Source organism: Mugil cephalus, chromosome 11, assembly GCF_022458985.1.
Source record: "Mugil cephalus isolate CIBA_MC_2020 chromosome 11, CIBA_Mcephalus_1.1, whole genome shotgun sequence".
NCBI classification, from domain to species: Eukaryota; Metazoa; Chordata; class Actinopteri; order Mugiliformes; family Mugilidae; genus Mugil; species Mugil cephalus.
The window spans coordinates 24,422,998-24,450,343 of record NC_061780.1 but is presented as its reverse complement, the minus strand read 5'-3'; the positions used below and the strand labels follow the sequence as shown (position 1 = coordinate 24,450,343).

The 27,346-nt window shown below is 41.7% G+C and overlaps 1 protein-coding gene across 3 annotated transcripts in view; it reads right to left on the bottom strand.

The window, feature by feature from the left end:
* Positions 1–27,346, bottom strand: part of cdk14 (cyclin-dependent kinase 14) — a 197,257-nt gene that overhangs the window by 30,988 nt on the left and 138,923 nt on the right. For all 3 annotated transcript variants that reach the window (XM_047598412.1, XM_047598415.1, XM_047598413.1), the window contains one exon: positions 21,558–21,711. In XM_047598412.1, the coding sequence (XP_047454368.1) occupies positions 21,593–21,711 (119 nt within the window). In that variant the 3' untranslated portion in view covers positions 21,558–21,592. The remainder of the gene's footprint in view (positions 1–21,557; positions 21,712–27,346) is intronic.

Here is a 27,346-nt window from a genome sequence, read left to right as displayed (position 1 = left end):
ATATTGAAAGGATGCGAATGCGAACACTTTCCGCCACCACAGAGGCAGATAGAAAGGTGGTGTCATCTCACAAACTCTTCCTCCCATAGTTCCTTGCTCTTTTGTGGTGGAGGAATGCTTCACAGACGCTGGCGAGTTCCAGCAGTCGCTGCATTGAAGCTCCGCGCCGCCCGTTCTCTCCCGGCAATCACAGGGCTTCTCGGGGCTGCGGCATTATGCGAAACTTACGCTGGCGAACGGGGGGAGGGGCCAAGGGGCTGCTTTGATAAGTCGAGCATGGCGAACGTGAATGAGGCAGCGACAGGCGAGGCAAAACACACATTCATTCCTCTCACAATGCAGAGCAGCACTTTTAATTAAACCTTATCCAACATGATGAATAATGCAAGAGCTTCCTCGCAATCCTTCGTCTCCTTTCTGTTGCTCACCACGCTGCGTTCAACCATCTCTCACCCAGTCACATGCATACATTAGGCAGAAGAATGGCACAGAAGAAAGACTCTGCTATTTCTGCAGCAACATTATAAATATACAAAATGTTTTATAGTTTTTTTTTTTTTGCTTTTTTCCAACATGGCAGGGGGAAGTGCGGCGCATAAATGAGCAGGAATGGTTTGGAATTTACGGAGCCTAAAACGCGCGATAGCGGATGTTTTGTTGCTTTGTTTAGAACATGTCAGAACTGACAAGAGTGGGAACCGTGTCGTACAAAGTTTACACATGTTGCCGTTCAAAAAGCACCTGCGGTTTGAAGCGAGAGGCAGGTATAACTTTAGAACTCGGCTCGGCTTCTGTTGCGAGGGCAAAGGGCTCAGCGTGGGGCTCACAGAGACAAAGTCCAACACAACATGCTCCCCCGTGGGAGAGAGATGGCCTCACCGCATCAGACAAGACCGGCCACTGAGAAACACATCAGTCACCCCTTCTTCTAAACTCGCGGACACACTCCTAAAGGGATAGAGAGGGGCGGAGGAAGGGGGGGCAGGAGGAGGAGGAGGGGGCTGCCAGTCAGAGAGAAAGGCAGAAAAAGGGATATTCAGAGCATTGAGGAGTGAAAGGATTGTATGGGAGAGTGAACCCATTAGAGGGCAGACTGGCTGGGGCATGGGAAGACACGGAGAGGGCTGTGGGGAGGTGCCGGGTTGTATTTAGCCCAGAGAGGATCAGGCAGAAGGAGGCTTTGCCAGGAAACCTCTGGCCTCTGAGACTCTGCTGAACCCACACGGACCACAGAGAAGCAGGAGGGCTGCTCCGATCTGAGCTGCAACGTAAAACACATCTGAATTCATCACCATAATATTCACTGCGAGACTGGGTGTGTTCCCACATGATGTTCCGAATCACTCCACCTAAAACACAACAACGTGCACATTTCACACTTCTTCCAAGTGGCTTCTGGTGATGTGACACGTCTCCGCTGCAGGAAGCAGCGCAGTACAGATACACGTGTGCCGCTGCAGCATCGGAAAATTACATTTATCAAACGAAACAGCAACATTTCTTCCAGGAGCTACTATTACTGTTCATTTTAACCTTTCTAAATGCTCACTACAATAGAATAAAAAAAAAGATGACGCACAGCAGCTCAGGTAGGCTCTTCGAGTTGCACAAAATCCCCATAATTATGTCTGCGGGTTCCAGCTACGCTTTAGGATTTCACCAGGGTTTTTGTTCACTCCACCTAAAACACAACAAAGTGCACATTTCACTCTTCATCCAAGTGGCTGCTAGAGATGGGATACATCTCTGGTTTAAGAGGCAGCGTCGTACAGATGGAAGACTTTCACATATACTGTACTGCTGCAGCATTGGAGAATTAAAAAATTAGGTTTATCACATTCAACGGCAAGATTTCCTACAGGAACTATTATTTTAACTTCTCAACATATGCACTACTAGACAAAAATAATGATGATCCGTTGCAGCTTGCGTTCAAGTTGCACAAAATCCCCATAATTATGTCTGCGTGTTGCAGCTACGCTTCAGGGTTTCACCCTGGGACAGTCCCACAGAGAACGCAGGAGGCCTGCTCAATCTAAGCTGCAGTGATATATACATATCTGAGATCATCTCATGAATCAAGACTGGGCCTGTTCCTACATAACGTTTAGAAACACTCCGCCTAAAACACAACAAAGCGCATCTTACACACTTCTTCCACGTGACCTCTAGTGATGTGATGCGTCTCTTCTGCAAGAGGCGACTCGGTGAAGATTTCACATACACAGCTGCAGCATTAAACAAATGACATTCACTACTTTATTTTGCACAAAATCCCCACGGTTATGTCTGCATGTTCCAGGTTTGCTTCAGTGCTTTACCTTGGGATGGCTCCACAGAGAAAGCTTGCGCACTCATCTTGTGTTGTCCACCTCCAACTCTCGTTGTCTTGGATGAAGTCATGTTAAATAGCGATGAATTATGATTTACTATGATAACATTTTCAGGGGTAAAACTTAAAGGGGTAAAACTTTAGCTTAGCATAGCCACTGTAATGTAGCATTGCCATAGACTTGGCACCTGAAAACACCGAACTTCAGTCAACACACTTCCGTGACTGGTTTTCAGGTGCTGCGTGGTCTCTTTGTTCCTGGCAGCGGTGCTTTGCCAGGATAAAGTTCCAAGTCTCTATCTGCTCTAGGCAATCCCTTCATGTTGAATGCACTGACATTTGTACACAAGAAGTAATTGGGAACATTCTTGAGTTTATTTATCACTTTTGCGAATGACTGCCTAATTGGCAACACTTCACTGCAGCGCCTCTGCTAAGCTAATGCTAACAGCTGTGCTGCTGGATTAGGACAGTGCCTGGACTGATTTAAAAACACCTTTCCTCATTTGTCCAACTCTGGGGAAAAGTGACTAAATTTCAAACAGGGATAGCGTATCCCTTTAATACCCATGTAGAGTTTTGCAAACTCCTTCCGACCCACTTTAAACTGGATCTAGTGGAGCCTTTTACCTGACAGGAAGAAGTTCCACTGGCTAACTGCGAACACAGAGAGGTCTACTGGATTGTTTTCAGCGAGAGGAACACAATCTCCTCAACTTGTTGCTCTCTGTTCTTTCCATACCAAAGGCTAAATTCTAATCACATCCTTTTCATTGGGGTAATCATGCGAGTACAGACATTAATTTCCTTTTGACAAATTAAATCAAAACCATCCGCCTGACTTGACACAGCCAAGTTAAGTAGACAAACACAGTCTGCCATTTTGTGATTACAGTGAACAGGCCCTGAAGGTCTGGCCGGTGTGAATACAAAGAAAACATTAAACTGTGCATCATATCCAACTTAAAGTCAAGACCCTGAGAAACATGACAACGTAATTATTGTTGAATTATTACGCTGCTATTGCCATCACAGCTATTAAGTTACGGTTTGGATTCAGTTGTTAAAGCTGAGTAGGTTTGCACAATTCAGCCTTTCTTGGAGATAGATGAAAAAAATGGTACCAAAAGAAAGGAAAAAAAAAAAAAGAAGCACCAAATTCCACTAAGATCAGGTTCCAATAGGAGTCACGGGGGGATTCACAGGACATGACTTATTTGCTTTAAATGTTCCGATGCAACACAAAATCTCTTCTTCTTTCAGTTACTTTTTAGAATTCTTTTATTGGGTGGTTTCATAGTGTTTTAGAGTTTTAGATGCTGTAGTTATGTGTCTATGATTTTATATGATACGTTTCATGTTTTTTTTTTATAATTACAAAAAATTATAATTCATTCATTCTTTTTACACACACGCACCTTTGCACCCTGTTTAAACTTCTTTTATTGTTCTTATTTGTCAGTCTAATACACCCAACCCACACTTTCCGGTGCTCCTTGGCTGGTTTACATGCATCCTATTGGTTTTACTGATGCCACATGACCTCGCAGGTGACCCACTGGCTTATATGCACATGTGGATGCACACAATTGTTTTTATTCCATTTCAAATAACACCTTTTAACCTACATTACATCATACATTATCGTTGCAGTGTTGTTTCTTGATGACCTTGATGGAAGCCACGATAAAATAAAACCGTTCCATCTACTACAAGTGCTGCAGGAATCTTGACCTTTACCTTCTCCATGCACACTGGTAGCAGGTGATGTTGTGCCAGTAATACAAGTTTCCCTCTGCAACACACCCTCTGTGTTCATGGGAAAAAACGTTGTAAGAAAAACAAGAACTTGAATCATCCATAACTGGCCTGGTGTTAAGCTAGCTGCAGCCCTAACACTTATTTAATGCACTTCCATTCCATCATGTACCCGAAACCCTGAGTGGCGATTTCAGTGAATCCCTCCACCCAAACTATGCTGATGTTCCGGTTGAATTAAAAAAGCTCGGACAAGTGTCAGTTCAGTACCAAACAAGCCATAAAAACGGAGCATGTCAAGGAAAGTGGCGAGAGAGCAAAGAGAGAGGAGAGTGATGGAGGAGAGGGTGGAGGGGGAGAGAGATGTGGGGGCTGTTGTTTTTGGAGAGGAATGTGTTGTTGCAGCGGAGCCAGCCAGCCACCGCTGTGGCCTTGTTGTAGCAGCCAGTACGGGTGCCCTGCACAGCCACGATAAAGCTCTGCACCGTCAGACTGCTCCTGGATCAGATAGTTAAGCACCATGCTGGTAGCTTTAGGGGGCGAGTGCAGGCAGGCGGCTGAGGACACGTTGCAATGACGGGCCAACTCAAGGCCAGCGCCTCCGGTAGTACTGGTTTTGATTGTCTTTAGTATGTGTAGAAGATTTTGCCATCTTGACACTGCATCAGCGTGAATTTCATTCATTGTTATTTAGTTTGATAGAATGTTATCTGAACATCCCGTGTTCAAAATACACAATGTCTTCGTACGTGCTGACCGTCAAAAACGTGCATCGCTATCGCAAGATTTTATAAGGGCTGATCTGATCTCCGGCAGTTGATGGAGGCCTAGCAAAACCAGAAAGCTGCAGATTAGATGAAAGAATACGTCATCTAAAGGCGAATCAACCTGCTATTGATGCAGCCTCCACCACAGACAGTAAACTACCTGTTTTTACCTTTAAAAATTGGTTTTGTTCCACATGACGTTATTGCTTTCAGCTGACTTTTGTACCGTTACAGTAGAGTAGAGTTTATAATGGATACGCATTTAGCAAATTAAATATCTGTGATGTACGATCCAACCTTTTAAAATAGCAGTACTCTAAATGAGACTAATACATGTGGATATGAAGATGAGTGGTAATATAAAAAGTATAATTTTGTGCACAATAAATCAGTTTAAACACAGTAAATTAGTATATGTATGAACAAAGCTCCACTCCACTCATCCATCATCCCAACCTTCCACATTAAGAATAACCATGCAGCCGTGTAGTTGTTGACACTTCAATCTAGGAGTTATCTCCCAGTAAGAATGCGGACAAACCTTTTTTTTCCCTCCAGTTTATCTTCAGTAAGCTTGGCTACAGTAACATGTTCTTTACAAGTTTCTCAAAAACATCAACCAGACCAAAACAACTGATTCAGATCTTTGCAACAAACGTCTTTTGTGAGAAATCAGCAAAGTAAATCGTCTACACTGGCAACCTGGTTTTAAAACAACTGATTTTAAACTTCTACATAGACTTGAATCTGACCTGCTGCCAATTTTGCTTCCATCCTTTACATAAAGCACTTTGTCTTCCCTTGTTCGTGTTGGCTACTGCGATGTACACTGCACCCTTACATGAAATGAAGCAAACTTAAAACCTCCTGGAGTCTGAAGGTTTGCACAGCTTAACAAACTGATCCCTGCTTCCCTGCTTCCTGTGTCTGAGCAGCCAGCAGAAGTTGCTGCATGCCCCTACCTGGGAGCCTGAGGTCAACCAGACACACAACCCAAATGAAAAAAAAACACGAGTCCACAGATCCCATGTTTAGTATTCATCAACATGTCAGCGAGTGAAGGCCGACCGATCCTGCAGGCAGAAGAACTGCACTTATCTCACTGCAGGGGCAGGTCAACTGAATACGACTTCAAAAGGGTAATAATAATCATAATATTTCCTTGGAGTTTCTCCAAACAGGCTGAATGGTGGGGAAGCTCCCCCCTCCAGCTTCTCCTTTAACACTCCTCCCTTTCATTCGCTGACATTCATTTCTTGCCACTCTCTTCCCCTGCAGTGTGGGCTCATGTATACTGGGCCCAGTGTTTCCAGGCCACTCGCTCGTATACAGGCCTGCAGTGTGCCGTTAACACGCCGGCTCCCCTGCGAGTGTATAATTTGCGAGTCGTGTCCAATTCGGATCGAGTCGGTCTCCTGCTGACTTCCTGCCCTGGCTCGCTGATGAACGCTGGGAAAACAAATCTGGTGCAGCAGTCGCAGGACGGACAAGCGGCGCACGCTGCTGCAGGAGGACTCTGATCTCTTGGACTGAAGCAATATTTCCGTGGTGCAATCTGCATAAGCTTTTAAAGATGACCATTTCTTGCCAACCTACTCATTATCATTTTTCAGTGTTTCCCACGTACTTATTCATGTCACAGTGGAAAAGAAAAACCAGACCATCATGGGAAAGTCCCAGCTACCGACACCACAATAAAACATGGATATTTGTGTCGAATCAGAAACACAGTAAGTCTTTAGAGTGGATTCAGAGAAAATCTAGATGAAAAAAAATTGAAAACTAATGATAGACTATAACAACTACACTGGATGAAACCTCATTGACCAAAATAAGGAATAACAATTTTTGAGATATCAGTTAACTGCACATCTAATCACCTGACTTTTTTCTTCTCTATTAAAAAAGACTGATTGCACTGAAACTGTTTGCAACCACTGCACCACTCTAAACTACACTGACAGCGTGCAATAAGTAATATAATTTGGGTAAGATGAGATAAGGTAAGGGCACGATGCAATACGATACGATACAATATGATGCACACACAGTAAGCTTTTAGAAGGGATTCAAAGCAAACAATCACACAATATGGTGAGGTGGTAAGATAAGGCACGACATGACACGATACGATACACAGTGAGTGTCAGTCCTAGCCTGTTGATGAAGACTGTGTGGCACGATTGAAAGACTACAACAAATACTTTGGACAAGACCTCATTGACCAAAAAAAGGAACTACAATGTACATGATGTCAGTTGATAAACTGCACATGAACCCACTTGACTTTTACAGGGGGAAGCTTGTTTTTTTCCCCCCTTTTCTATGAAAAAGCCCAATTGTATTGAAACTCTTTGCGACTACTGTTATCTGACATCACATGAACATAACTGGTTTGGACCAACTGTCACATTGTATGCATGAATGAAGGAGCTCCTCGTTTATTCTGAGCTACAGATTCCACGTGAAACAGCTGTAAAACTCACAAAGATAGGAAGAACATCTGTAATTCAATTCAATTCAGTTCACTTTATTTGTCCCCAAGGGGCAATTTAAAAGGCCATATGTAGCTAAAAATAGACACTAACGCAGTTAGTAGAGACAAAAAGAAACAACAACATACCCAAAAAATTATTAAAGTTTTTCAGTATAGAGTACATTTAAAAAAACCTTTTCTCTAATCAGTTCTTTATATTATCTTTCAGTAGTAGCTCGGCTCACTTGCTACCTTGACCCAACCAGCTATGAAAAACCCCAAAAAGAGCAAGTACAGTGACGTGAAGCGAAATGAAGAGAGAGTCTGAAACGATCTTTTTAAATTATAAATGTCAAAATCTAAGCAATTGTTATGAAATGTACTAGGTAGCCTCATGATCCCCTGAGAGTCAACCTTTTCTTCGTTTTTTTTAGAGATTCCCTCTTCAGTCACGTGCACAGCTTGGTACAAACACTGAATATAAGATGATGATCTAATGGAGCAAGTAATCTACATTACATTCATGATCCCAAAGGAAAAAAAAAAGCCTTTTAATTTAAATGAACCTGTGACCTGTGGACAAGCTTTACATTTCTGTCCCACTACGCTTTCCCCAATGAGAACAGAAAAAAACCCTCGGTATGTTGACTGCTAGAAACATTAGAGCGCCTAGGGACCACTAGAGGGTCGGCACACTTTGAATATTCTTAATGAAATTAGCACATCTAACACACATATTGCTGCATACCGCTCTCCTGCTCGCCTGCTTGCATGCATTCACACTTCCCTCTATACACAATAGCTCCTCAGTTTGTTCGCTCCACTGCAGCAGCTAAATGTTCCACGGACAAAAAGCTCTGCTGTCCGAACACCGCTTCCTTCAGACCAGCTTTTCAATCTCATTTTTATGGGGAAACATGTCCAGCTATGGCATGTACAGAATCAATTGGGTATGGAGGGTGAATCGCATTCCTGTAGACTGTGTGAGGAGGTCAAACACGGAGAGACAACCACAGCCTTTTTCTCTGAGGGTAACATGAGCTGTGTTTTGGAAAATGAGAATCTACAGCCTCTGCATATTCATTAGTCTTCTTCTTTTGTGTGTGTTTGCATTCATGTGGATAAGGACGCAGGCCTTTGTTTGCCTTAACTACACTGACAGCGTGGAATAAGTGATACAATTTGGGTAAATGGAAAGAGACACCAATATATGCGTGTCTCTTATCCACACCCTTTGCCTTTTGTGTGTGAGTTCAGTGGGATACAGTACGATACGATACGATACGATACGATACGATACGATACGACACGATACGGTGCAATACAATATGATACGATACGATACGATACGATACGATACGATACGATACAATACGAAACGAAACGCAGTTTTTAGAGCAGATTCTAAGCAACTCAAACAGTGACTAAATATTGATTTCCTTTTTAATGAATCCAATTTTTTCAGTAAAATTAATGATGGCACATTTCGGTATTATGACCTTGGCCAGCACCATAATTGGGTGAAATGAGCAAGTCAGTCAAACTGCAGAAATCTCTAAAGTGTGGTCACAGTAATTTTAGCTTGGGATGGATTGTAAAACGACTGGTGGCATCACAACTCCCAAAAATCCAAAAAGAAGAGGAGGAGGAGGAGGAAGAAATGATGAAGTTCAGTTTCTGTGATTATACCATCCTCATTTTAGTCAGTGGCTAAATAACAGAAACACTTCAGCGTTCAATTCAAACCAGATTGACAGCAACACAACTGAACATTAGAACAGTATTGAAGGAGGATTTAGTGCAGGACTGTTATATACATTGAAAAGCTGTTAAGCTAATTTATTTATCTTTTTTGCGAATGTATGTCTGAATGTATTTTCTCAGAGAGAAAGGTTGCATCTTTGAAGATGCCGTTAAACCAATATAGCATCGGATTAGGCTGTCACATGTCAGATATTTGGCAGCAGGAGATGGTTTTAGTCTTCTACAAGGTGTGGGGGCGCAATGGTTGGTCCAACATTGAGGGTGGCAGGTCATAGAATATCAAACATTGTGTTGAATAAATGTTTAAGCTTACATACAATATATGCCAAAGATAAAATGTTTTCCGGTGCAGTACTCTGCAGAAAGAAACTATTTGCTGCAGTGGATGGTGCAGATTTGCATGACGAGAACATACAGGCATCTCTAGCGTGGACGCAGGAAAAGAGGACACTTCTCTGTGAAATGTCCGTTTGTTGAATTGAGTGTTTGTGCCTGATTTACAGCAGGAGGATCTCAAACTGGAGGGCTATTAGAACTAAATGCTGATGCCATCATGCTGACCTCCATTTCACCAAAATCCAACTGTTACGTGTTGCTTCGTCCGCACCGAAGGAAAAGTTTTAGAACAACTCACTTATCATAACTGACTTGCCAACAAGTTACGGTTTAAGAGGCTTATTAGTTCGCTCGTGAAGACATGTCATCCCGTGTACCACATTGAACTGAGTGAGCCTTGTAGTCGTAAAGCCCTCAGAACGACTTCCCTACTGTCTACTGCTATCACCGCAGTCATTCCGGATAAGTGAGTTCATTAAATGTTGACAACTAAATGTGGGCCTTGTCACTTAGAAGCTGCGCGACTGCAATCAAGAGGTAGAGCGGTGGATAGAGGGAGGCAATTTACATACAGTTAATGCATAAAAAAAAAAAGTCCTTCCCTGTACCGACGTGAGCTCACTCATTATCCCAAAAAAACGTTTCAAATGGCAGACTGACAAAGTTAAACTCATTAGCATGCTTTATTTGACGCTAAATCACTCAGCGGAGACAAGAAGCTCCAGATCCACCGCTGACGAGAATCTGTTGGCTGCGCCACATAAAGAAAGGAACTGGGCTTTTTCTTTTTCTTTTTTGGAGGGGCAAAAAAGGAAGGAGGTACATGTGCAATGCTCATTAAGGGAAGCCATATGGTGAAGGGAAGAGGAGGAGGAGGAGGAGGAGGAGGAGGAGAAGGGAAGGATGGGGTAGAAACTGGAAGATAGAGAAATGGAGTGAAAAAGGTATGGTGCTTCTTCTGGATACCTTAGAAACAGTCCTGACGTGAACCTGGAGGCATCAACCAATCTATGCCTTTTAATGGTAAATGTATAGAAATGCATCTTTCATTTTAAAAACAAGTATTCTACAGCCTCACTCTCACCCCCAAAACTGTTGTATTGACTACATACTGTGGCACCTAGGATTTGCTTAAGTTCCAAAGTGGGGGTGGCTGGCACAAATTGTTGTGTCTAATCTTTAGGGAAAAAGGCCAGTGAAGATTTATGCTTGCACACAGGAACAGTCGGGCTCAGATGAGAATAATAGAGTTAACCGAGTGCAGCACATATAGTACAGAGCATATAAACCTGAATTGCCTCCAGAGAACAACTGATCTTCAGATGCTCAGACAGCTTTTACTATTATACTATTATAGCGCAGAGATTCCAAGACAGAAACTGCTCCACCTAGACCTCAGTCCTCACCTCTGCTACCTCACAAGTCTACTAATGTATTGTCTCTACACACATAATCGTACACCTATCCATATCCAAAACCATCTTTCAATTTGTGAATGACACAAGGTCCAGAAGCAGACACTGTGGTGCTCCACAAATAACCTCATCCTGAGCTCATTCTGAACCTCAGGAAGTGCAGGGTCGACCTCCCACACATCCTCATCAATGGACAGGATGTGTGCAAAGGGTACGGTTACATTTTTGAGAATCCAACATTTGTGAGGGCATGTAGTCGAGTGCCGTTTTGTAAATCGGCCACAACATTAAAACCAGTGACACGTGAAGTAAAACGTAACATTGACTCCATCGTGACAAGTCAACGTTCTCCTGGGAAACTTCTGGACCTGGTATTCGGATCCTGGTGCAGATGTTACTACAAGTACCACTCAACTAGACCCGACCAGGCAACCCCACCCCATAGAAATGAACCCCAGCAGGACACAGACGCACAAAAACGCTTTAGGAACAACTAAAAAAAAACAAAGGCCCCCACTAAAAACAACCTGTTGCAAGACATCGCAGCCTCAGAAGGCCCATGTCCATTCTCTGATTAATGTTCTGGAGGCACAAGAGAGACCTACACAATATTAAGAAGGTGGTCATAATGTTATGCCTGATTGTTTTGCATTTTATTCTAGTTATTTGCTGTATCTTGCAGTTTCTTTTATATCATGCCTATAATGACAATAACAGGACGTTAATTCAGTGTTTCATGGAACAGGTTTAAATACGCCTCATGCATAAAAAGCTGGATGGTAAATAAGGTAAATGGGTCTGGACTGTGAACGCGTCCACATTATAACTAAAATAAAGCAGAACTGCATTTAACACCTGGAGCCTCCGAAACATCGTTCCATTAGGACGGGATGAAATGAAAGCTCACACTGCTGGCAGGTACTGAAGCCGCACGGTTATAAGAGGCAGTGGGAGAGTAAAACCGACTGATTTGACTGAAGGCTCTCCATTTCTCAAGGCTATGCCTCCGGTTATCCTTCATCCCTCCCCCTCCCTCTCCACTTCCTATTTCCCCCCCTCAGGCTCACAGCAGGGATATACTTTAAATCACTTTGTCCTCTACCTAGAAAAACTTTCTGACAGGTCGTTTTGCGGACTGCACAAATCTATTTCTTCTCGCTACAGAGCCCCCCAAAAAATAAAAAATAAAAAAAATAAAATAAATAAATGAAAATATCCTTTTCTGTCCTGTTGACTTTGTGAGTTTTGGACAGTGATGGCTTTAGTAGGCAGACATCAGGGTAGAAAACACACCAAGGGACAAATAGTGCTTTTAAGAGAAATGCTCGCACAGACATGAAGGTTCCCTGCATTTTATCTTGTTTCCAAAAAAACAAAAAAAAAAAACAGAAACAGGGCAGTCAGTGAGACGATACCTCAGGTTAGTGGCTAGTGTGTGTGTGTGCTAGCTAGATAAATAGCTGGTGCCTCTACATTATGGACGGTGCAGCCGAGCTTCGCCTGTAGCTGTTATCTTCAAAGTGACACAGTGATGCTTGGGGGCCAGAGTGTCCTGTCGCTGACCTGTGATGGCTGCCTGCACAGACACAGCGCACAAAGGCTGCTGCTTCGTGTGAAGCCCGGCCAGGTGACCAGCAGAAGAACAGAGAACGGCACTCAACCGCGTGACACCGGCTCCCGGCGCAACTCCAGCGGCACTCGGTGCGGAACTGTGTTTGGGTTTGATTCGTGGAAGAGAAAAGAGTCTGCCGTGGATTACCTGTCAAACGCAGATTAGCGCTGAGGTGTTTATGGCTAAATCACAACCTGACAGTTCACTCGGTGTAGCACTCAGCTCCCTGGTGTTCTTTAAACTGTGTGTCTTTTGCTTTGTATAAAAAGTTCATTAGAGACTTTTATCACCTCAGCTGTTGTCCTGTTTCTTCGTTGGTGTTTAGATTCTGGTTCTATTTCCTGTTTGATTGGTTTCTCCTCGTGTCTTACCAACTTCTAAGCCCTTGTGTACGTATAAAGTACATTCCTGTCCTTTCCTTTGTCTCTTTCGTCAATTTACAGCCATTTAGTTGCCTCTGTTGAATATTTGTTTACTAGTTTTCCATCCCTTTACCGCAAGCTCTTTTTATTGGATCTTTTTTTTTGGATTTATGTTTTGAATTTGACCTGCAGCTCTTTTTGTTCCAGATTTTTGAAGGTTTTCATTAAAAGTTCTTTTGTTTCCTGCTCCTGCGTTTGGGTCCCACCTCACCACTCAACGCTCGTTAGAGGTCGGCAGAGGTGCCATGAGCAAAATGAATACAGGCACAGGGATTAAAACTTTTGCCTGTTAACTGTAATAGTTGAGTGTTAGCGTAGTGCAGAATAGCACCTTGACGACAGCGGCGTGGTAAATCAAAACGCACCCGAAGAAAACGTGGTCCAGAAAAAGAACTATGTCATATTAGGGTTTCCTCACCGTAGCGTTGCTCCCCTAAACTAAACCAGCCTACAGCCATGGCTATATCAGTAGTGTCCATACCAAGGCTAGTATTGGTATTGGATTGATACTAGTGTGATGAGATTGATACTTTTGTTACAGTTTCTCTTCTATTACTCCTCACAGATTAATGCAGCTTCTCTCCAAGTCTGCGTTGGGAGCTTCTCCATCTCCACCTGTAGTAAAAGCTGAAAGGTGGATATGGACAGAGTTTGACTCTCATATCTTAGCATCACAGCAGCATCACACAACTGGTACTGATGCTGTTATTGATGAGAAGAGAAGAGTTACGCTACTAAACTAACTTCTTTGATGGAAAATGAATGAGCCAACATTTCCCTCTCTGAGCAATTTTTTAATATTTATTGTTACATTGATTCTTTTGTTTATGTATTTGCTCAACTAACTTTGTTACAAACTTTATTTCCCATTGTTGTTGTGTTGTTTACATTCATACATTTATAGTTTTGTTACTTTTTTCCTGTTTCTCATTTTGCACTAATGACTTTTTTCTAAAACAATTGTGTGTAGTAAAGATCTTTATACTGTTAAATTGTTTTATATTGTAATTAGTCAATAAATTTCAGTAAAATATTTGTCCTATGTTTTATTATAATCATAATCAACTAACTAAAGGCAAAATTATTAACCCTGACTAGGTACCATGAAGAAGTGTCCTAATGTTGTCTAATGTGAATGTTGACAAGGGCCTGAATCAGCACTTATGTTATATATCATATTATATTTGGCAACTTCACTGATGTTGATTTTCTACATGAAAAATCGCAAAATGTTATACAAGTAACAATGTCACAAAAGTAAAACAGTTTTCTTCTGCCCTAGAAAACTAGGGTTTAAATTTTTAATTTCAATGAGCGCCCTCTATAGGGTTAATAATGTAGCGTACACACGTCTTCCTATATATCTCTTTATGTGCTCTGCTGATGTCTGACCAAACACAGGCCGAGAAACAGAATGTTTGATTTGTTTAATAAATGATTATGTTGCCCCTATTACGCCAATATGAATAACTTTCAAGGTTTCTAACTACAATGCCAGACTGATGTGAAAACTGTGAGTAATACCAGCGCGACTTAACATGAACAGAAAGAGAATCGTTTGTTGTCAGTGTTTCCGTCACGGGGCTGGGCTACAAATGTGCACACTTTTGCCTACGGAAACAGGAAGTATCAAGTGAAAAAACCCCCAATATAATAAGAAAGGTAACTGCATGTAAGTGCTACATTGACATTAGTAAACTGTAGATGGATACTTCATTGAGGCCAAACTGGGAAATGTCAATGTTGCAGCAGCAATGTGTAATCACAGGACGTTACTAATAATGAAATGAATATAAAATTACAATAATTCACTCATATGCAAAATGTTCCAGTTATGTGTCAACACATAAGACCTGTCACATATTCATGAACAATATCAGCATTAGGACGTTTAGATTCATCTTCATGTCGACATCATGAATTTGAGCTCAACATTTTATTGTTTCGTACCTCTGGTCATGACCTCCACCGACTGGAAAAACTATATTCATCTCTCCACCTACTGAACACGCCACTACGTCCTCCGACTACCTGTCCTCTGACCAGGTGGTGCTGGGGAGGTGGTCTTCAATGGTGCATTTTTTCACTAAATTAAATTACAAACTTCTGAATGAATCAGAAGAGTGAAGGTGTGAGCTACCAAGCCAAAACAGTGAGCTGAAAGATGCTAAAATGCGCCGGGAGAAACCGGAGAGGAGGTGGTGAAATGTGAGTAAATGGATATATATACGTACATGTGCAGCAGCTCTGCTTTGAACTGAACTCACCATTTCACATGAGAAACCAAGTCCAGCATTGCAATAAAACCCCATATATATATAAATATATATGTATAATATCTTAGTATGGATCTGTAACAATGCTTTCAAGCCTCCAGCTATTTGCTTCTCAAAATACAACCAACTAAATTCTTCTTGGACCGAGGCGCCGAATTTACCTCTTTCATGTTGCTTTTCACTCCCTGATTGAATCAATGTTTTATGCTCCGTTATGTATTCTGACTGTGATCCCACTCCATTCAATTCTTCATATACTCGAGCCCAAAGTGAAGTGTGTTGAAGCTCAAAGACGGGGCAGCTGTCTCCCACTTGTTGTTGGGACTCGGGAGTTGAAGTGTGTGGTCACTGAGTGGATTGATGATGGGGGTGTGGGGGGGGGGTCCGTTGCCTATCCTCGGCACCAAGTTGCATCAGCTAATCTTGTGAATAATGCAGAATCATGAATAAACATAGATCAATGCAGTGCAGTGCTGTAAAGAAGACCTGCCTTTTTTTAATTTTTTTTTTTTTTTTACTTTTTATCTCTTTCCCCTCTTTCTTCCCCTCTCCACCCCGCCTCCATTTTATTCAGTCCACTCCTTCCATCTCTTCCTGCCCATTTTCATTTCCCACCACAAAAAAAAAAACACTCCCCCACCCCTCCCTCCCTCCCTCCCTCCCTTTTTCCCCCCTCCCCTGCCAAAATCAAACACTCCCACTATTCCACCATCCTCTGTCACTCTCTCCGTCCTTTTCTTTTCCTCTCTGGCCACAGCAGTGACAGACATTGTAGTGCTGTAGTGTTGCTGTGTCTCAAGTGAAGGCGAGTCGGGCCCGGCCTTCACTCTCGGCTCAATAGCCGCCCGGGTTTCCTCAAAGGCAGCCATCCAGCCAGCACAAAGCCTGCCCACTGGGAATAGACCCACAAAAGAGAAAAGGGGGCTGCTCGCCTTCTTTGCTCCGCTCCGTCTGAAGCGGCCTGCCTCCACCACCACCTCCTATAAATAATACAACGCCGCCTCAACAAAAAGGAATCCTGCCCTGCTCCCGCAAGCCTCCACTTCCATTTCTTCTTATTTATTTATTTTCTTTAACCAGAAAACGAGTACCTTTAAGTACGGGCTCACGCGCATTCACTCACACATCACGTTAAATCACGTTAACGTGAATTATATGAATAGAGCTCGTTCTGCTCCAATCAGTTAAGTTTTCTTTTAAAACCAGAAACATAAACCTTTTTTTAGTCTGCTTTCTAAAATGAAAAAAAAAAAAAAAGTTAATACTAGACTTAATTTTTTTTCTGTAAACGTGATTTAAAAGTGAAAAATATCAAAAACAATAAAATAAACCTTCAATGAAACAGGAAGTCACTCACATCTGGAATTTACTTGTACACCGCTCTCATGCGCATGGATCCTTATGACGGCCTGAGGCACGTTCAGCACTAAATAAACCTGGTGCTTCTCCATATTCAGGACAAACGCTCAGATCGTATCAGATTCAGACATACCTTGTGTAACATTTCGAGGTCCACATTGGTGGACTGACTTAACTTAGCAGGAGCAGCCGCGTCGTTAACTGTCGTAAGCTGCATCACCTTTACCATGCACGGCTGTACAGCTACTACCTATTCATACATGAACAAAATAGAGGCCACACGAAACTCGAGAAAGAAAAATTTAACTGTAAACGAGAGATCCAAAACATGGCGCCGTCTGCTGGCGCTGCTACTCCCGTATCTAAGTAACACATGTCGTAAAAGTGCAAGGTTGCACTACACCAGTTTTGTTAAAGTTGACTGTTATGTGATGAAAGTCGCTGCTGATAAAAACCCAGTAGAAAATAATGCTTTGCAACAACACAATCTATATTCTTGACCTGAATAGACAGAAGATATGTACAGTATAGCCTGTATAAAAGCAGGCTGCAACTCAGCACCACCGTGAGCATTTACTAGTACTTCACAGCTTGTTAGAAGATGGTTAGGTTTAGCTAAAGGTTTTAATAACTTTAGAAAATAGTTGATGTGCAGCCTCCTTCTCTCTGTTACCACAGTTTTAACTGACTGCTGTCCAGGGGACTTGGACCGTTCTTCTGCAAGCGTTAGCGGATGTTCTTTAGACTAGTCGACACGATGCTTACAGCGTCATGGGTGACTAGTCTGCACAAAACCTAATTCAAAGTCATGTCATCAGTCTGTTTTGAACAGAAAAGTCTTTCCTGGAGACAAACCTCTGAAATCTCTGATTGCCATAAACGTCTTCTTCTTCTTCACCTACAAATACTTCTGGTTTTATATGAGTCCATTAGCGACTATTTTCCATTTTAATTATCAGTTCATTTATTTGGAACTATTCTTTCTACATCCAACACAACTAAAAAAAACACCTCACAACGATCTACAAAACACAACAAAATAAAAAATCATACATATAGTACGTATAGTACAGGACCTAGTTCCGGTTAGCAGTAACACCAGGATGTAGTTCTTAGCATATTTCATAAATGCCCAGATGGTCAGTTATCTACTATCTACTGACATTAGAAGGGATTCCAGTATGTTATATTTCTACATTGATTAACTCTTTTGTCTTTTCTGTCTTATCTTTTCATATATTAAAGGACGAAAGATAAATTTACTGGTCGATTTTGCTTTTTAAATTGAAAATTAAATAAATTCTTACCTACTTCAGTCTTAAAGCAAACATGAATTGAGAAAAAAAAAATCAAAAAACCATAACGCTTTACTATTAGTCATGCACTGTGACAAGAAGTGTTGTGAATTTATAATATTTCCAATAGTTTCTTCCTCACAGTTCGTCTCGCTGCCTACAGACAAACTTGAACTAAACGGATGATTCATTGATGTTGACAATGATGGATGGATGGGAGGGACAGACGGATGATACATCAAACATTAGAAACGGCCACTTAAAGACGCTTGAATTCTTAGTCTCTTGCGTTCTGTCATTTTCAGGACCTCACAGTGTCAGGTTATGGTTAGAAAAAGATCTTTAACATACACACTAAAGAAACTCAACGTTGAAGCAAGAGGCGTTAAAGGGCACAAATTAAGACACCGGTTCGTCAAAAACCCCAAAACTCAACAGCAACTTTAGGTTATATATGAAAAAATAAAGTAGATCTGCTCCAATCCTATAGTGCCCCTCACATTAATAGAAGAACTGTTCAAAATCAGTGGAATATCCCTTTAACGTCCTCAGTATTTAATTACAGCCACTACAATTCATTTACCTTCACAGAGCTCAGTGGCCTAATAGTGCTTGGCGTGCAGGATGCGGAGTCAGAATCTAAATGCTGTACTTGGTGAGCTGACAGCAGAAAGTCAAGGGCAGCTTTTCAGTCGTTGCACAGTGATGTGATATCAAACATCAGGGCTATTTAATAATGCATGCGTTTTCATTGCGATTTATTTCATTACTTCCCCCCTTACACGAGTACCCGCACGTTAACCGATATAAAGGACGACAGCAAACGTTGCATTTATTTATTTATTTTTTCACTTCGCATTTACGTTGAAGTGTATTTACTCGCAGCTTAAAGAGTTGCACGGGTTACGTTCGCGGGACGTGTATAAATAGCCGTGCGCTGTGCGTTGCGTGTAATTTGTCAGTGCATTAATGGGCGATGTGTGCGCGGGGATTAGGCCGCTATCTGTGCCGGCTCTCCCATCCCCGTCGCGCCGCTTTAAGGGCCGGGGCTCGGACAAAGAGGCTGATTTCAATGTAAATGTGCAGCTGAGAGGACACGGCTCTCTCGGAGGGGTGACTTCCTCCCTCCTCGCGCACACACACACACACACACAAACACACACAGAGGGAAAGAGAGACGCCATCAGCCATCAGATCGGGATACACACACTCTTAAACATATTCAGCGAATACTTAAACTTAAGAAATGCAAAAAGGAAAAACATGAAGAAAGTTGGAAACAAACGAGCCGATATATCTGCTCCGTCTTTGCACCTGTCAGTAATTACAGATAGAATCTGGTCTGTGGAGCCGCTGCTCTCACAGTTGCTCCTGGTCCATCATTAGGCCGGCCATTATCCCCATGCCTGGCCTCTGCACCTCTTATTACATGCAAATAATGCCGCTTTATCTGAGCTGTGAATGAGACCCCCGTCTCTAAAGAGCGGGACACCCTCCTCGCCCACTCAAAGCCATTCCTCCATCTATTACCGCATTCTCTGCTTCAGCGCGGACGGCACAGATCTCATGGCCGCGGCGATGAAAGGAAGGTGGTGGTGGTGGCGGGATGCAGATAAGTGAAATGTCTGACTGAACGGCTAATGATCAAATATGCATATTATCACGGTGTTTGCCTTTCACATGCGTGTTCCCCGTCGCATTGTGCTGCCCTCGTGTTCTGTTTTCTCTGATAATTAGCTGCCGTTCCCTCCTTTTACGACCAGTAAGACATATTGGCCACCTGTGAGCAAATTAGCCTGCACAACATGAACACACAAAGGAAAAAACACCGCGGAAGAAATGATAAACTGCCACCACACAACGGCCGACTTAAAGCCGTGTTTGCACAGGATTAGTTTTACCTGCAGACGTCACGTAATTTAGAAATTACACCACTACTATTGTGTTTCATGTAACGCAGTCGCGCAGGATAAATAAACTATAATCTATGAGGTCTCTGTGTAATCTCATACATTTTGCCCAATTTGATCTGGAGCGGGTCAGAGCAGTGACATAACAATATATAAATAATGACAATGTTTCCATTTGTTTTAGTGCAAAGAATAACATTATGATAATGTTTAAGATTAATGACCTATCCTTTTATAAAACATTCTATGGACAACATTTTTTTTTTTTTCAAGAAAAATAGGTGCGATTCAACTCATTGGTGCCATCTGCTGTTTAGTTCCGGTCCCGGTGTTTTTGTTTTGTCTGTAACTCTGAAACAGTGTGCCCCCTAATGGACAAATTAGGAACACCAGTTACTTTTATAGAGGGTTGTCATCAAACCGGAAGTCGCCATGTTGGAGGCACTCGTTGAGGCAAACAAAGCCCACAGACTGAAGTGGATCATGGAAAATAGTGAATTATTGCTGTGTTTTTGCTGTAACAAGTTATTATAAATCCGAGAGAACAATGCAAAATCAGACTAAAAGAGGTGCTTGTGGTTAGCGAAGCTAAACCAGGATCTACAGGCAAAAGTCTGGACAACATCTGATTTTTGGTAAATTGAAATGTTGATAGCAGCAACTCTTAACTAATTTTCTAGTGTACTGTTAATAATATAATTCATATGAAGCTGCGGGGACGCAGGCTGTAAGAGCTTCTGACTGGTCTACCTGGTAGTAGCGTGTTTCCGCTTTCAATTTTTTAGCTGCTTCTCCACCTCCGCGATTTTCAAATGATTGATTTGGATGAATAAAGAAAGGTTAACTGAGGAGATATGACTCGTCTTCGGCACAATTGCAGTGAAAGTTTCAGTTGCCATTGTTGAAAGTGAAGCAGGAAGTAGAAACAAACTCAATTGGCATAAAAAGGCTAATGACGCTGACTAGTGTTTGGACAGCGATTTTACAGAGCGAAACCACACTGACGAGCACACAAGTATATATGGCTCGCACTGGCGTAGGCTACGTACGTAAGTTACACTGTCTATGTCCTGCAATACCTTTTTGAGCCTTAAAGCCAAAAGTGCTGCCCTGTGACAGACCTGTCGACCTGGGCACAAGCTTCTATGTGATTCTTTCCAATTTGTTCCAAAGGACGCATGTTTGTCACCCCTGTCCTACATCTTTTAACAAATTCAGATTACTAATAATAAAAATGACACATGATGTGATGCACAAACTTGATAACAATCCAACACATCAATATATGCTGCGATGCATATCAACTTTCAATCTCAATCAATCTGACGGTTCTGAACAGCGACTTTGCGCTAATATCTGCCCAAACTATTATTTATAGCACATACTTTGTAATTCTTAAGTGAAAAGAGGCAAAAAAAAAATGCTGTGAATGAAGCAAAACTCTTGGAATTTGGTATCAGTTGACCCATACTGATGTTTTACTCACTACTTTTCTTGGGTAGCGTGGTTACAGTCCCTCACATGATTAAGACCAGATATTTAACGATCAGGATGTGAAAATGTGGATCATATGGCACAATGCTGCTAACATGCACTACTTTTTATTAAGGGCTAAACTGTGTCATGTGGAGGAAATGTAATACAAAACGAGATCAATCTACAGCCTTTCACTGCATCGACACGCAGTTTTAAGATCTGCAGCATCCGACTTTGCTGTTTTAATGTAGCAGTTGTCCCACACAGATCATTAAAGTTTCACCTCGTGTTTTCGACTGCATGCTGCTGCAGCTCACTGGCTGCGTGTGTGTGCCAGTTGCATGATAATGAGGACGTACCTGTCAGGCAGCCGTGTGCAGGATGCCGCCTCAGGTCAGTGTTTGCTGCTGCCAGAGGATGCCTTCCCATGACTGTTCCTTCGCGCGCACACCTGTATGCTGTCCCCGCTCTCCGTCTGCAGCTTGACATTTGGTACGGTGAAGATAGAAGACACTGCAGGGGGAAGGAGACGCGAGCGGATTAGAAGTATGTAGGCTGACAGGAAGGGGAACATTTCCGAGCGAGTTGTTACAGATAGAGGCGCTTATTAAAAAGTGAATGTTTATTTTCGGGGTTTTTGGTATTTCTGTTGGGAGGATTACTGCATGTGTTACAGCTCATTTGCTTTTTGCATTCCAGCGTTCTTCAACATTTCTTTCACTATCTGTTCGGTGAACTATTTGTTTCACCGTTTTAAAAACTGTGCAGAAGCGGTTGATGAAGACAAGGTTTCCTGTTTTCCTTGACTTTGCGCAATATAACTAACAGCCTGCAGGAACATACATTATCACTAGTTCTGTGAACACTGCTTAATTATCTTTTTGTATCCCGTGGTGTTAAAGTGGTGCAATGAGCCTCCTGGTGGAGCAATCGAGGTCCAACCGCTGTAAAAACCTGTCGTATCTGAATCTGTTGGTTGGATTGATGGATTTGTGTGTGTGTGTCTGTGTCAAGCTGCATCCTGCTGTGTCACTGCTATAGTGGTATTTATTTTATTTATTTATTTCATTCATTGATTAAAACAAAACAATTCAATATCAGCACAAATGTTCCCAAATCTGAACTGTTGATCCTGATAATCTGAATGAAGGGAGCAGAATGAAGAATAATCTTATATAATCGACCCCTTTACCCCAAGTCAGTTTACAAAGAACTTAAATTTAAAAACTACAACTTAACAAGCTGCAAAATAATAAGATAAAATAAAATAAAATAAAATAGTAGTTGGCCAACACTGACAGTCACGTTTCCTTAACATACTGGTTTTAATTGTTCTTTTAAATGTAAATGATTGATTTGGATTCTTTGGTTTCTCTGTTCAGATTGTTCCATAAACTGATTCCTTTCACAGTAATGTAACATTCTATAAGTTTTGTCCTGATCTTTTTTTCTTTTCTTACTTTTTTTTTTCTTTAAATATCTGTTGATTTTAAGTTATTGCTTTCTCTTTTTTCAACTCTTTTCTTTTCCGTCAGTGGTCATAATGTTGTCATAATTGTGGCTGATGGCTGTGTATGTACGCCAGATATAAAGTTCACTTCGTTCCTCCTGATCTTCCCCACTCTCTCTTGTTCGGTCTCTTCCCGGTTGTAAAGCGTCTTGAAACCATTTGTATCATAATTGACACCATTTCAATAAAACTGAACCAAACTGAATTTATATCAACAAGCAGCGTTGTCACAGTTACCTTGAAAAAGTAATCTGATTATTGATTACTGATTGCTCTTTTAAAAAGTAACTTAGTTACTTGATTTTAAGTTAGAGTAGAAGTTATTTAAAAAAAGAAATAATACATTTTATTTTGTATAAAAAAGGAAGCATCTCCTCTACAACAAACTGCCCGACCAACTTTTATAATTACAGTTTTGCACAGAAGGCAAAGTTTTTTTGTTGTTGTTGTTTGTTTTGATCCCTGTGTCTGGAATCAAATTGAGGAGGAAACGTGTGACCCTGAGCTGCGCCTCAAACCACGACTCCACAGCGACTTTGTAGTGGCAGTTTGTGCATTTCCAGTTGTTTACATTTGTGATGCTGCGTAAATTGTCCTCACGCTGAAAACATGACTTAACACACGGTGACGTCACTCCCCGAGATAAGAAGAAGGCAAAAACATATCTTTTTACTCCGGAAAATGGAAAAATAGAAACGCACAGTAACTTGGATAAGTAACTTTAATCTGATTACTGGTTTGGAAATAGTATCCGCAAAAGTGGTCAGATTAGACTGTTAATAAGTGCTGTAATTCAGGATGGGGATCCTCTTTGTTTGCAACTCTAAAACCCTACGTGTTACATCCTCCATTCTCTCGGTAACTTGGGGATAAAGTCAGAGAGCTCAGCCAAGACAACGGAGGACAGTTTCACTCCACTTCCACGTCCATGTAAATCTATCATCTGTCCAGTGAGACCAGAGTTGTGTCGTTCTTCATTCCGAACACTTCTTACGCTGTCAGCCAGACACACACACTCTCTCTCAATGAAATCAAATTAGAAAAGTTACAATCCGATCCAGTGCAGTAGGAGCAACCCCCAGGAGCTCTATTGTCTCAATAATTCTGTCATTGTCCCTGGTAATCTGTCTGGGTATTGTCTGGATAAGTCGATAACAGAGTGCACTGTTGACCAGAGAGAAATATCATCCCTGCAGGGAGAAAATGAGACATTTACACGCCATTTTCTTTTTATTATAATTCAGTATATCCTCTATTTGGTTAGTTTTATCTACAGAGCAGCTCTCTGACGCTCATGCCGGGCTGTTCTCGCTGGCATCTGTCTTTTCTGGTAATTACTGTGCCGCAGTTTATAGCCAAATACCCACAACTGGAGTAATTAGCCAGTTCTTTATCTCACTTCTCATTTGCATAATTTTGACACATCCTTCCCCCACAAAAGTGAAAGCGTGCAAATCTGCACACGGGCACACGGGTTCTCTGTGTTTACCCATTTCCTTTCCCCCCCGTTTTATAAACTGTTTTAATTCATCCTTCCTTCGGTGGCTCCGCCTGTGTCACATGTGCGTGCCGAGAAGAGAGGGATAGAGATAAAGGAAGTGCAGAGAGAGAACCAGGAGAAAGAGAGAGAAGGAACGGGCATGACAAAAATCAAAATGAGCCATCTCTCGCGCGTCTCCGTCTCGTCTCTCCCGGTGACCGCTGCCTTCTGATTCTTTTCAGACACGACAACCTGCTGGGTGCTGATAACAGGATTAATAACGCTGAAAAATCCTAATCGGGGGGAATTAAGAATGGAATTCTCCCTTTAAAATAACCACCATGTCAGTGGCAGCGCACACAGGTCTGCTGAGCAGGCTTTTCACAGCGCTAATGAAAAACAGCTTAACGGATTGGTGATGAATGTACATGTTAGCCTGTCAAACAATATGGACATGGAGTCATCTCTGGCATATTCCCATGCAATAACCCAATTCTGTAGGAATTAATTGAAATATAGGCTGACTGTGAAGTGTTGGCTAATGCCTCTGACTCTTACACCCAAAGCACCACATGGAAGGAGAGGAGGGAAATCTGCTTCTGAAAGGAACATGTCCTATATATGAGGTAAAGAAACTAAACCCCCTTGTCACAATTTAGCCTGATTTATTTCACTTTAACTTTATTCCAGACCAGTATTGTGCATATAGACACAGACAAAAATAAATACCAGACAGCGAGACAATCACATCAATCAACTAAAATACTAAAATTCAAAAGCTAACTAGCTAAAACACTCCAGTTTACTCCAGTGCTTCCAGAACCAGGAAGAGTATCAGTGCAGGCTCAACCCAGACCTGGATTGTTTTCTGAGGCAGATCGTCAACAAATAAATTTAAACATAAGACTCCTCAGCACTGCATGCAAAGTGGGGGCATTACTGCTCACGTTTGTTCATTTGACTTACACTTGTACACCTTGGAAGTTTAGGCAGTATCCTAAAAGCATCATTATACGCCACCTGCAGCTAACCCAAACTTGATCAGACAGACGGGGAAATGGAAAGTTCAACGTGTATTCTTTAGTTTTAAAAATCGTAACAACACTCTTCTTAGAGCTAAACTTAATGTCAAACTGCACACCGTATCCCGATCACACTCTGAGCAGGTGTTGCAAGCAATTTGGGGCAATGTTTCATTTAAACTTTGCATAATGTGGGCCAAAAATGGGCTACGCTCAATTTTAGACCTATATAAAGGAGAAGCTCTAGAGTCTTTTGAGGTTATCTCACATATAAACAATGGTTAATGCAGACCTACGTAACTCCAGTTAAACTTTATAGGTACAAACAAAACAAAGGCAACATTGATACACTGTATTTGAGAATGTAATAGGATTGGAACATTCTGGAGGGAGGTGATGGATAACATAAGAAGAATCTTGTCAATAAACATTGTACTCAGTCCCAGTATGATTTAGTTACATATTTATCCAACAGATCTAAATCTGAGAGCTACAGAACAGATGTTTATTAACTTTGCCCAAGTACAGGCCTGGTAGCTCTGAACTGGAAAAAAAGATTCAGTGTCTGTGATATTGCAAAGCTTTTGCAGTTTGAGAATTCTGACTAATTGAAGTACTAATGTTAAAGGAGATGGAGGCAACACTAACCTAACCCTAACCAACCCTAACCTAACCCTAACCCTAACCCTAACCCTACTGACAGGATGTGGAGAGTTGGACATAATCCTGTGGTTATTTGTTTTTGCTGGGGAGCCATTGATTTGAGTTGCAATTTGTACTTCATATTAATATTGTAATATAACCTTTGTAATTTTGCCCTGTAAAGAAAAAGAAAGGAAGATGTGTAGAAAGCTGTGTGTATGTGTTTTAAAAGCTGAATGTTGTGTGTTTCAGGAGTTTTTTCAGAGGCAGAGCCTAGTGTGCAGTTACTCTGGGGCAAAAACAACAACTCAGGAAGAGGAGAAAATCAAACGGAGCGCGATGCGGGGCCAGCAGTGGTCCGACTGGGCTCACTGTCCTAACGGCATCCACATAAAGAGACAGTGTTTGTACCCTTCCTGATCAAAAACAGACTCAGGTTGCTGCTTCTTTACAGAGACGAGGAAAAGATTAAGAAGAAGAAGAAGAAGAAGTAGAGAGGGAGGAGTAAACTGTACGATCCACGGGTGATTAAAACCACGATCGTTCATTCTAGACATGTAATATAATATAATGGTACCCTAATGAAGACAAAAGTATTCTATTGTAACGATGGATGTCGGGATCGGTATCGGGCTTCAGCCAAGCATGTTCTTTTGTAGCTATTTATTTGAGGTCTGGTCATAAACCAAAACCACATCCACGCAGCATTAAAATACCTCCTTCTTCTGTTTGAAAGGCGATTGGCTAGCTAGCAAAAGGAAAGTGAAGAAGACTTCTTTGTTTTTCTTCCTTCTGCTTCTGCTTCTACGTCAAAGCTGCCAGAAATCAAAGAAGAAGAATAAGAAGAAACTGACCCAAAATCATGTCACTAAACACGTCTGCTGTGTGGAAGTACTTTACTCGTGTGTGTGGACGCTTGGTGACATTGTAGTAGGACAGCATCATTCAGTACTACTTACTAATACCACTTTGATTCATAACCAAAACCACCCCCGACTCCAAAGAAGGGAACATGAGCCCACTAAGACAAAGGCTGCACTGAAAAATCACTGAAAGTTTCCTGGACATGAGTGTCGGGGAGAGAAATGTTCTAGAGAGGGTTAGGGAGTTCTAGAGTAGAGAACAAAGGTTTTCTGGAGCCAAGCTGCCCTCTCCACACTACATTAACTTTCACAGAAATATCTGGACTGAATCCAGTCGACTCCAGGAGTATACAAGGAAGACAATGAAAGCTTTTATAAATTTAGGATCAGATCTGTATCAGATAGTGACGTGCGGATCGATACTGAAATACAGATACCTCTGAAACCAGATCTTTATGCACTAAATTCGATTCTCAAATCAAAATGTCGATACTTTTGATACTTGTCATTCGAGATAATGTAGGAACACACACAAGTAACTAAACTATTGAGTTGTGGCAACACAACAAACCTTGTGAAACACCACAGGTTAAACCACAACACAGAATACGCATATTTTGTGTTATTGTGT